This window comes from Carettochelys insculpta, chromosome 2 (assembly GCF_033958435.1).
Source record: "Carettochelys insculpta isolate YL-2023 chromosome 2, ASM3395843v1, whole genome shotgun sequence".
In the NCBI taxonomy this organism is placed as follows: Eukaryota; Metazoa; Chordata; order Testudines; family Carettochelyidae; genus Carettochelys; species Carettochelys insculpta.
The window spans coordinates 162086247-162102179 of record NC_134138.1 but is presented as its reverse complement, the minus strand read 5'-3'; the positions used below and the strand labels follow the sequence as shown (position 1 = coordinate 162102179).

Sequence of the window (15933 nt, the reverse complement as noted above, 5' to 3'; positions counted from 1 at the left end):
ATTTCTGGTTTCAGCCTCAGGCAGAACTGAACAAAATCTTATAAAAACAGTTCAGAACCCGAAAATCAAACTAACAAGCAAACAAAATGTGTACTTCTACGCATGGATGCAACCCTAGGAGACCCTGGGCTTTTATTTGTTTCTGCACTTGTTCTCCTCTTCTAGTTAGACAGATTTCTGTAGTTCAGGGCCAGAGTTTAACCCATCTCATTCTCTTCCTTGTAATATGTTCTACACAAATGCACATAAGTTACATTAACAACACAAGATTCCATTCTGTTCTCATGTACCCCTCTGCATAGCTCACAAAAGTCTGTAAGAATTGTGTGTGTGTGTGTGAGAGAGAGAGAGAGAACAGGGATGTGGGCTTTGCATAGTATTAAAATTATCAACTACTGAAGCATGAAACACATCTTTGCATTAAATAAAGCAGAATATACTCACTGGAGGCCCAACCAGTCCTTTAATTGCAGTAAAGTTAGAAATTCCATCTGTATCATTGAGTAGCAGCTAAAAAATAATGAGGACAAAGAAAAGGGTTATAGCAAGTATTAAATTGGTTACCTGGGGTAGACACATTTCTAGAAATGCACAGCCAGGTTACAGCACCCTATTAGAACTGTGGAGACAGAGAATATAGAGCAGGCTACTGGGACCATTCTTTGCTTTTTCCTTTTCTGTTGTGCATTTGGAATACTCCTACTTTACCTGTTTATCACACCTTAATGTATATAAACATTACAACACCGAGTATCTCTATGCCTGGGAGGTAAGAATCCCTAAGTTACAGATGAGGAAACAGACACAGGTGGGTTGTAACTTGAGATCATCTTTTCCCTATAGGATGAAGCTTAGAATAAGTGCTTCGGCCCCACACTTCAGTGCAGATTGGGTGCTGAGTCCGTGTTCACATCTCATAGCAGCATTCAGGCTTTAACGACAATTTTGTTCCTATTTCATTGTGGTTTTGGACAGTTCCTTTTCAGATATACATTATTTTTCCATACCGTGTAGTGCACTCATCCATTCCCGTACAGCATGGCGGTGGCAGCTTGGTTTTGCAAGCTATCTGCACCTCTCTCTCTATATTTTAGAAAGTGTGTGCGTCTGTCCGTGCTTCTGTGAGTCCCTTTGCTCAATAACTGTTCCTAAGCCACAAGAGCTAGGACCACCAAATTTGGTATGCACCTTCCTCTTACTCTAACTTAAGCCAGGGTCAGGGGGTCAGGATCTGGTTGTGCCTGGAAAATAGGAAGTGCCAGGAATGAAGCTATTTTCCAGACCATGAAAAGGGATGGGGCAGAGGGAGGCGAAAGGGACACCACACTGAGAGTGGCCACTGTGGGCAGCTGCAGTACCAAAAGAGAAGCCAGCAAGATTGGGGCTCAGCCACCAGCCACAAAGACTAAATGGCTACCCTGCCCCGAACCCACAGCCAGCCCCCCAATCTCCCCAAGAAGAGCCTGCATGCAATGGGGAGAGGCTGTTGGATCAGCCCTCAGAACCTGCTTCCCCTGACAGCCTGCAGGACAGAAAGGGGTAACTGGGGGTGGGCATCCTCCCAGATCCTGGCCCTGCCCAGACAGCCTGCCCCCTGAGGTTGACTCCCCTCAGACAGCCTGCTGATCATGCGGGCGAGGGGGAGAGAACTGGAGGGAGCAGCCTCCCAGAGCCTGGCCCTCCCAGACACCTGGCCCCACACAGGACAGCCTGCAGACTGTGGGGAGACAACTGGAGGAGGAGCAGCTTCCTACAGCCTGTCCCCTCCAGAGAGCCTGCGGGCTGTGGGACTGCTGCGGTTGGGGCTGGAGGCAGCCTCTACAGCCTGGCCTCTCACAGCCTGCGGGCTGAAGAGAGGGACAGATGGAGGGGGGACAGCCCCCAGATCCTATCCTGCTCAGCCTGTAGGCCAAAAGAGGGGGCACTGGAGGCTGGGGGCAACCCCCAGAGCCTTGCCCCTACCTCAATAGCCTGCAGACTATGGGGGAGGGTGGCTGCCAGAGGGAGGGGCATTTCTCATTTATTTAAAACAAACAAACAAAAACTCTTCAGTCAAAGACATGAGCACCAGCAGGTACATCTGCTAGTGCTTTTATAGATGGTAGGTCTATACTATGAAAATAAGTCGATTTCAGATGTGCAATTCTAGCTACAGCATTTGCACAGCAAGAATTGGTGCATCAGCATTGACTTACTTCCTCAGAGAAGCCCAAGCCTCTTTACTCTCATTTCGTTTCTGATAGTCCCACTTGCTTTGAGAAACACATCCCCCCTTTGATCTCAGATATGGCTGCACACAGTCTCTAACTTATCCAATTTGTACTCTGTCTTGAATATCATTCTTTCATAAAGGCAGAAGTCTCTGCCCACTCAAGTTTCAGAGGAGAGCAGCAGCAGATGCCTGTGAAGCTTGCTATGGCCTGGCTCCCAGTGTAACAGAATCACATTGGTTCTTCTGCACTCCAGACTCTGTCCCTCCAGACGGGGCAAGATGTGTGCTAATTACTTCAATTACAGTAATAAAAGCATTTTGCCGTTGCAATTGTTCCACCATATATTCAGTTGATGGCAGAATTCCAGGAGCCCTGAGGTTACACAATCTTTTGGAAGTGCTCAGTGTTTAACTGTTGGCTTTCATTCTGATCTAGAGACTATTGAAGTCAATGAATAAATTCCCATTGATTTCAATCTGCTTTGGACCACATGCTTTGTGTATTTTGTAAAGGATCTGTAGCCTCAAATAGACACCATGTGTGCCAACCAAGCAACACATTGTAAGCAGTACTGTATAAAAATACAGGGTACAGAGAAACCTATCAGATAGCCAGCTCTGGTTTTTCTATCACACTGAGGACTTGTCTACGCTCAGCGTGTGTGTGTGAGAGAGAGAATGCTTTGCTTCCACACTGCAAAGCTTGTTATCATGGAATAATGGAGCATTTAACTCGAAATAGTAACTCCACCAAAATGAACGACTTTCGCTGATCCCTGTACCTTTCAATTTTGAAATTGATTTAGCGTGTACTAAGCAGAGATAAATATGACATAATTGGCCTCCAGCGAGGCATCCCATCATTACTCTTATTTCATTATTGGGCTCCCTAGTGTGACCAGTCAATTTCTAAATGCTCTTGCAGTGTGAATGCTCTTTTTTTTGTGGGGGGGGAGGGGAACTTTAGACATTAGAATGTTAAAATAAGTTACTTCTGAAAAAACCAACCATATGGATATAGCCTCAGTGTAGACATATACCCTAGCCTTTTTGTTTATTTTGCTAGCAAGTGGCAATGCAGTAGAGAGAGCGCTCACCATTTCATGTCAACCTTGTGAGATAGTATCCTGGTCCACGAGTGCTGTCTAAAACATAGGATTTTCTGCTTTCAACGGATATTGCAGAAACAACAATATTTTGTTAGATTTACTGCTTAATGGATTCTTGTATTTTAAGTACATTATGCGTGGAGCTTTCAGTTTCTCACCCCATGGGCCATTAAAATATTAGAGGTAGAATTGCTTAAAAACCAATGTGAATATCATTTAAATTTACTTTATATTTCCTGATCAGACTCACTCCATGCCTTCCTCACTAGATTTTTGGACATTAAATATGATGGATCAATTACAGAAAGTCTGCCGCTCACCTTTTCCCCCTAACAGTTTCTACTGAATTTTCTTGCACATACAGTTGAATACAGTAATCCCCCAAGATACGCAAGGGTTGTATTCCATGCAGCCCTGGCCTACCTTGAAATTTACATAAGCTGGCGGGGCTTGGGCAGTGGGAGGGGGTCAGGGCGGTTAAGCCTGTGGTGGGCTAGGGCTGCAGGAGTGTGTGTGGGGGTGGAGTTCAGCTGGGTTTGTGGGGGTTGGAGCACTCAGGGGAAGAGCTGGCTGTTGCCATTTCTGTTCACCTTTGACAGGGGGATCTCCTCCCCCTGAACCTCAGCAGCTGTCTGGGGTGGGAGCTTTTGGGATCCCCCTCCAATCACGCTAATGTGAGATACACACATGTTGAATTCACGTATCGCCAGGGTTTACTGTACTTTTATTTGTAACTCTCACTTTAGACATCACCTGTCTTCCTAGATTACAAGGGGGGCATGACTATCAAATGTAGGCATGGAAATGTTAAATGTCATGCCTATGGTTACCTAGAAGCGCTGTGGCAGAGATAGGAAGAGAATTTAATCTCTCCTGAGTCTCAGACCAGGGCCTATACCAGGGTCAGCAACCTACACCTCTGGAGCTGCATGCAGCTCTTTGAGAAGTCATTTGCAGCTCCAAGTGCCAACTCTTCTGTGCCTCCGGACACTGGAATTAGGCTTCCCATACCTCCGGTTAACTCTCTTTACAAAAATCAGAAGATGTCTGGGATTTTGCTTAGCTCCTGCAAACTCTTTCTGCAGCCCCAGAGTCCCTCACCCGCACACTTAGTTTGCCTTGGCTCAAGCTACAGCTGCTCCAGCTAGTCGTCAGGGAGCAAAGCCAGAAACGGATTGGGCAGGAGCGGAGCTGTACTAAAGGTAGTAGGAGGGCTCCCTGCTCCCTTTTTGTTTAGGGAAATAAGATCTGTGGGGACAGGGTCAGGGTGGGAGCTCAGCTCCTCCAATCAGCAGTATGCTTGCAGCCAGCCAGCCTAGGCATTGCCACTCACTGGCACGGTAAGCACGCACATTGTTGGGGCTGGTTCAGGCTGGGAGCACAACCCAGAAGGCAGTGCTTGCAGCCCAGCAAGGAGCATGGCACATAACTTATGGGAGACCGATGCTTCCTTCTGGGTCATTGAACAAGCTGAGGGAGGGGCCCTGCTAGTTACAGGGACAAAAAATAGGGCCCAACATAAAAGTTTGCTGGCCCCCTGCTATACTGTATGTGCCTAAATTGACCCCCCTTTGGATCACCAATTCCTTTCTGGTAGTCATTGCCGCTAGATAGGACCGATATTGCAACCTACTAGGACTCAGAAAGGGGTTAAATATTTATACAGATTGCATTACAAATTACTGTGTGCACTGGTCTTAAAATAGGGTTACAAAAAGTACAGTTTGACATCATTTATTAAGGACCACCTCATATTCACATACATTGCAGCTCTTGAAGTACTGATTTTGTAACTGTATTTGAAAAAATGGCTCTTCTTGCTATTTTGGTTGCAGACCCCCTGCTCTATACCATCAGCTCATCCTTCTATCAGAAAGCTACTGAAAATTGCCAGAAAGTAAAGCAGAAACTAGGTGAAATACACAGCACTGATTTCTTTATTCTCCCAAGGGGTTTGAGCCTCTTTCAAGATAACATGTCCGTTCTTGTCCTGCAAAAAAGCCACTCAAATTCCTTTGGGGCTGCGGTTGCCACCATTAGAGATCCACTTTCCAATTGTTGTCACAGTCAGAAACACAGCTGCTTTAGTCAATATAAAATGTAAAGTGGGATGTCTGACTCTGTTATTGCCTGGTTCCCGTCATGCCGATTCCTCACCTCTAATTATAAGACTGGAAAACTGCTGCCAAAGACCTGACTCCTACCCTCTGAACGATTCTACTTGTTTGAGAGACTTACAGGTTTCCTGTAGACATTCTCAGCTTCCCCGTTTCCCAATGTCATATGCAACTGGCTATATGGACTTCGCAAGTCAGTTTAAAATTTGGTTCATCCGAATCTCTAGGCTCCTTTATTTCTTCTACTCTTACCTATCACCTAAAAGCCTAAAATACTCTAAAGCAAATTCCACTGAAAATGTCTGTTGTGAAAGGCTGTGCGGCTCTCGGTATCACCTTTCACTGGCCTGCTCTTTGACACGTGCCGATACTGCTACAGCAAGGGGACTATTTATTTTATTTGTACAGTGCCCACCTGGCAGAAAGCACGATGGAGTCTTGGCACTATTGTAGTTTGATTCCAGATATTGCTGAAATCACAGGGTACATCTGCACAATTAGACATTGGTGACTGGTCTGTCCCAGTTGACACAGGCTCCTGGGACTAAGAGTGTTTAATTGTTGTTCATGCATTCCAGCTCTGGAAGGAGACCCAGGCTCCAGGACCATGTGAAATGGGAGGGTCCCAAAGCTTTGACTGCAGCCTGAGCTCTTACATTGACACCAAAATTAAATGGACCCCAAGCCTGACTCCCAAGAGCCAAATTCTGCTGGCATGGCCCAGCCATGGGTGTCTAATTGCAGTGTAGACATGTCCAGAAAAGCCCCTTTACCTAATACTTCCTCTGTGCTCTATTGCCTCATTAATTTTTTATGGCTCCTGCACATACTAAGAGAATCCACCATTGTTCTGTTAGATTTTTCTCTCATTTTGCTGCCTTCTTCATCTTTGTGTCACGGCAAGGTGGTGAGACCTAGTAGCCCTAGTAGGCTGACTAGAGTCCACAGTCACATGACACATATGGGGTGGGGTGGGTCAGGAGTGTGGGACATCAAAAGGAGGCACCAAACTGAAGATCAGAAGCAGAAGTTGGGAACCAGAGACAGCAGGCTTTAAGGTGGAGGACTGGAGCTTGGCTCTTTCATAAATCCTACAGGTCTGGGTTCAAAATGCATGGGCTGTAACTTGCAACTGTCACTGGAAAAATGTGTGCAGGGTGGGGTGGAGGGTTAGATGTAGATATTTATTACAGATTTTTCTCTTTCAGGGCTGCAGCTATGAACTGAAAATCAACACCAACACACTTTGTTCTTCATTGTCATGTAACTCTAGATACATTTTAAGGACAGTAAAGATCTCAAAGCTTTACAAAGATACTCACCCGTGGCACTGCTATGATCGGCCCTGGTGGGCCTGGTGGACCTGGTGGTCCAACAATACTAGCACCTTCTGGTCCTGGTTCACCCTATTTGAACAGTAATAGAGATGAAAAGGTCATTTATTAAACATCAGTGTTCCAGTAACAATTCAATGAAGAAAGCCATCCCATCTTACCTTGGGTCCTATGTCACCCTTGTCTCCTTTTGGACCCTGCATGCAATTTAATAAAGAAGCATTAACAATTTACAAGGAAAAGGTGCGACAATACTGTCCTTCCCATCATCAGAGAATAATGTTCATGAAGGGCTTGATCCAAAGCCCAGTGAAGTTGATGGAAAGATACTGGATTGCAATGGGTTTGGATCAGGCTCTAAGTGCGTATTGGTTTTGAGGGCTTTTATTCATTTCTACTGCCTTTGACAATGGAAAAGTAGGAGATGGGGCTGAGAGAACCAAGAGGAAAGAAATGGACAGAGCTCGTATTTTTCACCTACAACACTGCTTTCTTTTTCCTAAGGGAACACAAGCATAAGATTTACTGAAGGCTTCACAGGTGTTTCTCAAGATGATTGGTTATGTGCTTTTATGACTGTAAAAAATTTATATCTAAGATAACGCTGATGTGTCAAAAATGTAAATCAAGACCTTACTTTTTGATAGTGTTTATGCAGCTTTTTCTATTGGTAATAAAAAATGAAAACACATAATACTTTGCAGATATATCAGGGATGGGCAGTAAGTGGCCCATAAGCAGGACACAGTTTGCCAGTGTTACTTCATGGTGGGCCACCAGAAACTTTATTTACCTGTATGTCCACAGCCAGTGAGAGCTGTGAGTGGCTGTACCTGTGGACGCACAGGTAAATAAAACATCTAGAGGCCTGCCAGGGGCTAACCCTGGTGAACCATGTCCAGCCTGCAGGCTGCTTATTGCCCACCCTTGAGACATATGGCGCTTAATTTCTATACTTCAGAATAATTTACAAAGGTGAGTAGCAGTTTATAGACAAAGGAGTCAGACCCACACTTGGTGCAATTCAGCGTGGATTTACACCAGGTGGATGTCCAGCCTAAACAAAATGAGAGACAAAGGGGTTTAAGTGACATGCTCAAGGTTAAAGAGCAAATTAGTCTCACAAACAGGTTTACAACTCAGATTTCCTGTTTCCAAGCCCTGTCTTCAATCAACAAGATTACATATGCCCCTGAAACAAATCCATAAGTATTCCACTGCATAATAAATTCTACTGAACTGGGGGGACACTGCTAATTTAAACTGATATAAACCAAGACATTTAGAGTTGAATTACTGAGTTGTGTCTTCGGTTAATATGGAATGACCCCAATTCATGACACTTTGTACCCAGAATGCTGCAACTCTCAGCAGTGAGCTAAGCCTGTCACAGAGCGTCACTCATGACCACACAGAAAAAAGAAACAAGCACTGTTGTAATGGCTTAAAAAGTGATCCACATTAGGGGTGTATGTGCACAAGGTGTGGGGCATGAGGCAGGCCAGCCTCTAGTACTTCCTTTCCAACGGGTCACTAATCATCGGGCACTTTCTGTCTGTCTTGTGCTGGAACAGTTCCCACAGACCTGGAAGTTCCCTCCTTGCTGCTAGACCTGAGATGGTTCTTTCATTTATAATTTGGCTGGTTTTAATTTTTCTTTAAAACAAAAAGCAATCAGTCCACATTATTTAACACCTGTGGGTAAATGGTCTGTATTTCACTTTCTCCTATCGGTTGACTGAGTTAAACACAAAAGAGCACTCATCTTGCGAGGATCTGTTTTTCTCTTCCAATTTAAAATAAAAAAAATGGAACCTCATTCCAGAACATATGCAAACCAAAAAAGCATTCATAGGCCAACGTCTTTACTGCCAAGTTTCGACACAATGTAATTACTGATTTAAAATAGAAATGCTTAACAGTACTGATGCTTGCAGATTTCTCTAGAAGCAGAAACTTATCAATACATTTAGAGATATGCTATACCAAACAGTCTTCAATTTTTTCATAGTGTGGACCATGTCCTGCTAAACAAATACCTTTTGGACACCACACTTCCTGCTGGTGATAGAATAAAGTATCTGTTATAACTACAGTCAATTGTTTACAAAGTAACACACTATCAGGAAAGCATCACATATATTTTCAAGCTGCTTGTGCTGTTGAGTACATGGATGAGAGCCAACAAAATGCGACCAGCCATCTCTCCATGGACCATTAGGTTGTACTCTGAGGATCACTGGTACTTGCTGGACTATAGTTTGGGAAGAACTGTGCTAAATGATCACGTAAAGAGAGTATGGTGGTACAACTCACTGCATCTCCAGGACGCCCCTCAACACCAGGAAATCCAGGTTTTCCATCTGCACCTTGCTCACCCTATTGGAACAGAAATACACACTCTTATTAATTTTAAATTGTATTCCATCTAGTTCAATGCAGCATTCATAGTATTCTACCAGATTTGTAGAAAGCTGCTCAACCATTCCATTGGAAAAGCTCTAAATATCACACAGTAACCAATCATTTTTTAAAATTAATCTCCTAATAAAGCAATTAAGAGAGCAGCAGCCATAGACAGAGCTGTACTTTTGTGTATGTGTTTCTTTATGTTTGGTCACATTGTTTCAGGGGAAACAAGAATCACCACACATAGCAGCAAAAGGGACAGTCCCTCAGCAAGGGAGACAACTTCAGGTGGCACTGTAGTTTTGAAATGCAGTTTTGCTGTTTTGAAGGCATTGTATAATGCACAACAATACTCTCTCAAAGAAAAACAAAGCCGTAAAAATTCCAAATCTGCCAGATGTCCTTGGTTGCATTTGCCAGCCTGGATTCTCTGCACAATAGAAGGACTTAAAGGTGATAATTTATAACATGTGAAATCTCCATTTTTCTTTTTCCATAGCACAGCACCAATAACCTTCATAATATTGATATTTCTGAGTCATTAAGAACAGTTTGTACCCTTCTATGTCACTCCAACTTTCCTCTGCCACCAGCAAAGGATGGTATTGAAGAATAAAAGAGCACTTCAGTAACAGTTGGTAAAACTTTCACAAGTGACTTAGGAGCCCAAGTTCCATTTTCAAAATGGCACTCGGGAGCCTATATCACAAAGTTGTTCTATAAAATGAGGCTTAGAGTATGCCCAAAGGAGACCAGGGTGAGGACTGGTAGGGTTAAGCACTGGCGGGGAGAGATATCTTAATTGTTTGAGCATTGGCCTGCTAAATCCAGGATTGAGAGCTCAGCCCTGGAGGGGGCTGTTTAGGGAGCTGGGGCAAAAGAGATTTAAAGAAAAAAATCCATCAGAGATGGGGAGAGGGCCTGCTGTGAACGCAAGGGACTGGACTCAGTGACCTCTGAAGGTCCCTTCCAGTTCTATGAGATAGGTGTATATCTTCATATATTAAAGTGCCCTGCCTCAATTCCTCTCCATCCATGCCCCACCCTTTCCCCCAGAAGCCCCGTGCTGCTTCCAGTGGGTGTGCAGGTAGTCCTTGCCTTCCCTTGGAGTGGGAGTCTCCCCAGGCGCTCTCTCATCTCTACCTTCTGCCCTGCTCTAGGTGGATGAACAGAACTTCCCACGCAGGTTGCAAGATCCCTTTAGGGCTGTTCCCCTTTAGGCACAGGATGCTATGCAGCTGCCTGATGATGACTTATCAGTGAGTCACCAGCCCTAAGGCTGAGATAGTGCAGAGAGTCTTGGGGAGCCTGCTCAAGAGGGCGAGCTCCGACCACACACAGATGAGATGGGTTAGGACTAAGAGCAGGGTGCAGCTGCATTTCCAGCCTTTAGTTCACTTCTTGTTGGAACAAATGTTCAGTAATTTCACCAACTGTTCTTCTCACTCAAGTTTATCGGAGCAAGAAAGACGGTGACTTTATGTGCCCTGTAAATAGCACAGTATGGCCATGCCTCATTTTTTAACATTATTCATGTCTTCACATCATTAAGGCTGTGACTACACAATGGACCTTAGACCAGCACAGTTCTGCTGCTATGACATCTCCCATGTAGTCTGGGTGCAAGAGCTCTCTCCTAGCATAATTGAATCACCCCAATGAATAGCACTGACCACATCTGCACTTTTGTCAGCCAAACTTCTGTTGGTCATGGGGTTTATTTTCCCAACCCTGACCAAAAAAGGTTTCCAGTGGAAAAGCTAGTATAAGCTAAGCCGAACACTATTTCACTGCTGAAACTGGCATTTATTTAATAACTACTGTCCAATAGTGGGTTTTTTTTATTTTTAATTTCTGTCTGATCTGCTAAGTGCTGGAAAACTGAGTTCTGCAAGCAAATGAAATAAAATAAAAATACCATCCTCTGCACTTCTTTCATTCCTAACAGGCAAAATTGTAAAGTTCCAGAACTGTACGTTATTCAGCTCTAAGAAAATGAGTTATCTGCTGGTGTTGTTCTGTTATTTATGGATTGAACGGATTGATTCTGATAGCTGATCTTTAACTAGCTTTGGAGTCACATCGTTCATAACAGTTATGCCCTTTGGAAATATGCTTTTAACCACTTTTCATCACAACTGCACGCATCATTCAGCGATAACTACTGGAGGAAGGGCTGTAACACAGAGTATCCTCTTCAACAGTAGTTCACACATGAAAATTGGTTACATCCTTAAAGAAACCAAGAGTTCAAGACAATTTTCCTACTCGTCAATACAGTACAGAAATGGTAGCTCCATATGGATTGCCGCAAGTTCAAAATATGTGCAGCAGATGGAATTTATAACAAGCAGCAGACTCTACAATATGTTATTTTATTAAATTTAAAACAAACAGGTGCTATTATGATAAAACTGTGATAAAAAGTTCTGCAAGCAGTAGATTAGTCATTGCTTTAATCCAGTTTTACACTGTTTACACCACTGATTACACTGAAGTCATGCTGCTGTACAACTGGAGTAACTCAGTAGAGAATCAGGCCCAGAATATTTTTTAAACATTGTAGTATCTGTCAACAGCTCATACAGTTTACAGACAATGATAACACAACATGGGTAGTTTACAAAATCCCTGGGAAGTGTGTGTGTGTGTGTGTGCGCGGGTGTGCGTCTGCGTGTGAGAGAGAGAGAGAGATTGAGATTCTTGGGGCCAGATTTACATATAAGGGCTACGTCTACACTACAGTGATCTGTAGACAGAAGTTACTGTTGAAAGAGATCTTCCGGCAAAACTTCCGTTGACAGATCACGTCCACATGCAAAGGCAGATTGAAAAAGTGATCCGCTCCATTGACAGAGAGTGGCCAGACTGCCTGGCCAGTCTCTCAGCAGAACAGCCAACCAGAAGCTCAGCAAATAGGGCTGCCTGTAGAACAGGAAGCCCTGCCTGTCAAAAAAGGGCCCCCCAGAACCTCTACGTGGCTTTTTTGTTGTTACAAAGTGTTGACAAAGGCGTTATTCTTCATTGTGGAAAGGCAGAACGCTGCTGGCGGAACTGCAGTTTTGTTGACAGATTGTTGACAAAACACATTTTGTGTGCAGGTGCTCCACGAGTTGTGCCAATAAAACCCCTTTTTTTGTTGACAAAACTCACTAGTATAGATATAAGCCTATGTGTTCTTACATACAGCATCATTAGGACTCCCACTGCCTACATCTGACCTTCATGTTGCACACAATGGACGTGTCCACACTAGGATCTAACTTCGAAGTTAGACACAACTTCAAAGTAGCTAGCAGAGAGCCTACACACATTTTCCCTTACTTTAAAGTTAATTTAGAAGTATGAAGCCCAACTTTGAAGTCCTTACTCCATTCCCAGGAATGTAGTATGGCCCTACTTCAAAGTTTAACTTCCAAGTAGGGTGTGTGTAGACGCTGAACTTTGAAGTAAGCAACTTCAAAGTTATTTTTGTAGTGTAGACACAGCCACTATGAAAGAGGTAATGCAGGTTTCCCTAAGCACAAGCCTACTATGCCTACCTGGAAATCCAGCTCTGATTATTCTGTCAAAGTAATCAACATTAACCAGCATTTTAGTGTGTAAAGAGCGAAAACTAAAGGGAAAAAACAATAAATGTGTAGACCAGTTTCCATGACTTCCCTACCTTTAAACCTTTTATACCTGTTGGACCAGTATCCCCCTTTTCGCCCTGAAATACAAATACACAAGATAATTCATGTTAAATATCAAAATGCAGTACAACTACAGTGATTAAAAAACTAGCTTGTTTAGAATTAAATAAAGAGCTTTCTTCAGCTGTGCCATATTACAGCTTTGTGGTAGTTTAACTCCTCTTATTCCTTTACAGAAAGAATGAAAATAGGTAGATTTCAACAGCTGAACTGGTTTAAAACAGAAATAATGCACTGATGAATCTGAGTTTGTCAAAAAGTCTTCCAAAAATGTTTTCTTTTAGGAATGCTTTTACTCATGATAATTAGACATCACTGGCTTCTGGTGGAAAAAGCAGTTTTTCATAATAACCATCATTATCCATAAAAACAGATTTTTGGATACATAATTATCAGCTGGAAGCAGGACACTGAGGTTACCATGGTAGATAAATGCACCTGTGCTATGAATTATAGCCAAATCATTGATCTGGAATGGATTGTTCTATATAAAATATATTGAATTACATGCTACTAAATTTATAAATTTAGTCAGGCTTTAAACTCCATGTAATTTCTATTTAGATTTCTAGAGCTTTTTGTCACTCAGAAAGGGGAAAAACGAATTTTGCTTCTAACTTCACAAAATCAGTTCCATCTGTGAAAAGTGGGTACAAAACCCTGTTATGAGCTCAGACTGGTGACAGTCTACACATTTTGCACTGGAATAGATTACTTCTTGAGGTACAAGGCAATGGAAAAATCAGGCCCTTTCATTGCCAGGGCAGGACTAACTCTAGAGCTGTCAACAAAAGGCTTGTTTTAAATGGGGGTAATAGACGATGTGTTAAAATACATAGTGTGACTCACAGGCTTATGCCAGATTGAAAAACAGCAATTAAGAGAAAATGGCCTATCGTCCATTCCTGCCAGCTACCGAACAAAAGGTGTGTCACACAAAACTGGCTTGGGAGACAAATATAATAGACATGTGATGACCTAGGCACATTGGACAAAGGTATAACCCATTAATATCAAGGCCCAGATCTTCACAGGTATTTAGGTGCCTAGCTCTATGGGAATTATGTACCTAAAAACTATTAAGGATCTGGGCCTGAGTGCCTCAGAAATACATGAATTTATCCTTACTGTCAACTATTATCACCATTTTACAGAAAAGGAGGTGAAATATAGTGTGATTAAGTAATTTGCCTGTGGTCACACAGGAAGTCCGTAGCAGGGCTGGAAATATTTTTGCAAATTTCATTCCAGTTCTTTTATCACAGACCTTCCTACTTTTCTTCCATCACTGTGGTTGCAAGGGGTAGAAGGTCTTTTGTGTGACAAGACAGACAGAGGGGTTTTTTTTGTTTTGTTTTTTATCAAATACAGAGTCACTTCCTGGAACTCACACACCTACACATTTTGGGAGCTGTAATATTTAACCTTGAGCTAACAAAGGACAAAGAGGGACTACTTTGAACCAAATCACAATTGCATAAAACAGTAGACTTCTCCTTGCTATTACAGCCAGTACTTCCAACAAAAAAACATCTATTACCACTCACCTAGTGATATTTTCTCTCTTTTTAGCCAAGCAATACAGCTTTAAAGCACTCTGAACTGGATTTCTGGTGATTGCTAGTCAGGCTAAGCAAGACTAGATGCTCTGACTGAAGACTTTGGAGGAAACTCCACGAGGTGAACTGTGTGTTGTTTCCTACTTCCTAGTCAGATGGACAATATAAGGTATAAGCATGACCTGGCCTGGAGCATCCTTATTTGCATAGGTGTTGAGTGCTGGCAGCTTTATTTGAGTTCCATTGGAAGAGTGTGTGTGTGTGTGTGTGTGTGTGTGGGGCACAGCATTTCCATAATTCAGGCAATTTATGCAAGTGCATAAGTATGGATTTGGGTACCTACCCATAGGCATTCAAGTTACAATGTTTGCACCTTGCTGTTCGCTTACTGTGATATGGTACAATATGCACCATATAACTAGGGCTTTTGGTTTTTGCTGAAAACGTCCAAAGCATTGCTTGGTTTTGAAAAATCCAGTACTTGGATTTTTCAGCTGCTTCAGCTCCTCAGGCCCAGGTTCCCCGGTCACTGACTGCTGACCTCCTTGACATGCTTGTGCAGAGGAGAACTGCCAGTTGGTGGCTACCTCAGCAGCACAGTGAGGGAATGAGATGGGCAGGGAGCTTGCAGAGACCACCAACTGCTACAGGGGCAGGCCATAAGGGGAGGAAATCTGTACTCCTGAGAGCTGGCCACTCCTGATCAAACCCCTTCAGTGTGGGCCCAGGGCATAAAGCCTCATCTCCCAGCTCCTCACCACCATCTGGTAGGCTGCCCCTTTCCATGCATATAACCTCACTGCCAGCAGCCCCCTCACTCTCACCCTCTGCCAGTGTATCAGGCAACTCCTCCTCCTCCTCACCAGGCACCTGCTTTCCTGTGAAGGCCCCCACAAGTAGCTGGGCCTAGGTATGTCATTGCCTGCTGAGGTACCTCAAGGCACAGAGCTGGGTCCACTTCACCAACTGCACCAAAGCGCTCCTGTCCCTGGCCTGGGAAGAGATCACACTAATCTCCCCACGGACCCAGGGAGTAAGCTGAGAAGGGCTGAGACTCTGAAAAGAGTTGCTGTGAGTCTAGACTCACCAGGACTTTCCAAATTCATGCTGAAGACCTTAAGTCAAGCGTCACTGCACAAGTCCACTGCGAGTTTTTATTTTAAAAAAGGAAAGGCGTTTTGTTTTGTAATGGGGATTAGATACATTTTCACAAGCAAGACACACTCACTTTTCTCTTAGGGCATGTCTACACATACAGGGCCACAGAGGCACCAGTACAGCTACGCCGCCACCAGCTGAGGTGACGCCACTCTCCTCAGTAGAGCTCCATGTGTACTAACACTTACGTTGTTGTAACCTGTGTCACTCAGGAAGCAAAATAGTCACACTCCTGAGTGACATAAATTTTGCCACCATAAGTGGTAGTGTTGGTGTAGTCTAAGGCTGTGCCTACACTATGAGATACATTTAAATTTAAGGCACCTCAATATTACCAAGT

At 43.5% G+C, this 15933-nt stretch overlaps 1 protein-coding gene across 3 annotated transcripts in view; it reads right to left on the bottom strand.

Annotated features, from left to right (window-relative positions):
• The window catches only part of COL15A1 (collagen type XV alpha 1 chain), a 242956-nt gene that overhangs the window by 51974 nt on the left and 175049 nt on the right, over window positions 1-15933 (bottom strand). For all 3 annotated transcript variants that reach the window (XM_074987940.1, XM_074987942.1, XM_074987941.1), the window contains 5 exons: window positions 12849-12893; window positions 9089-9151; window positions 6934-6969; window positions 6761-6844; window positions 445-510 (listed from right to left, as the gene is read on the bottom strand). In XM_074987940.1, the coding sequence (XP_074844041.1) occupies window positions 445-510; window positions 6761-6844; window positions 6934-6969; window positions 9089-9151; window positions 12849-12893 (294 nt within the window). The remainder of the gene's footprint in view (window positions 1-444; window positions 511-6760; window positions 6845-6933; window positions 6970-9088; window positions 9152-12848; window positions 12894-15933) is intronic.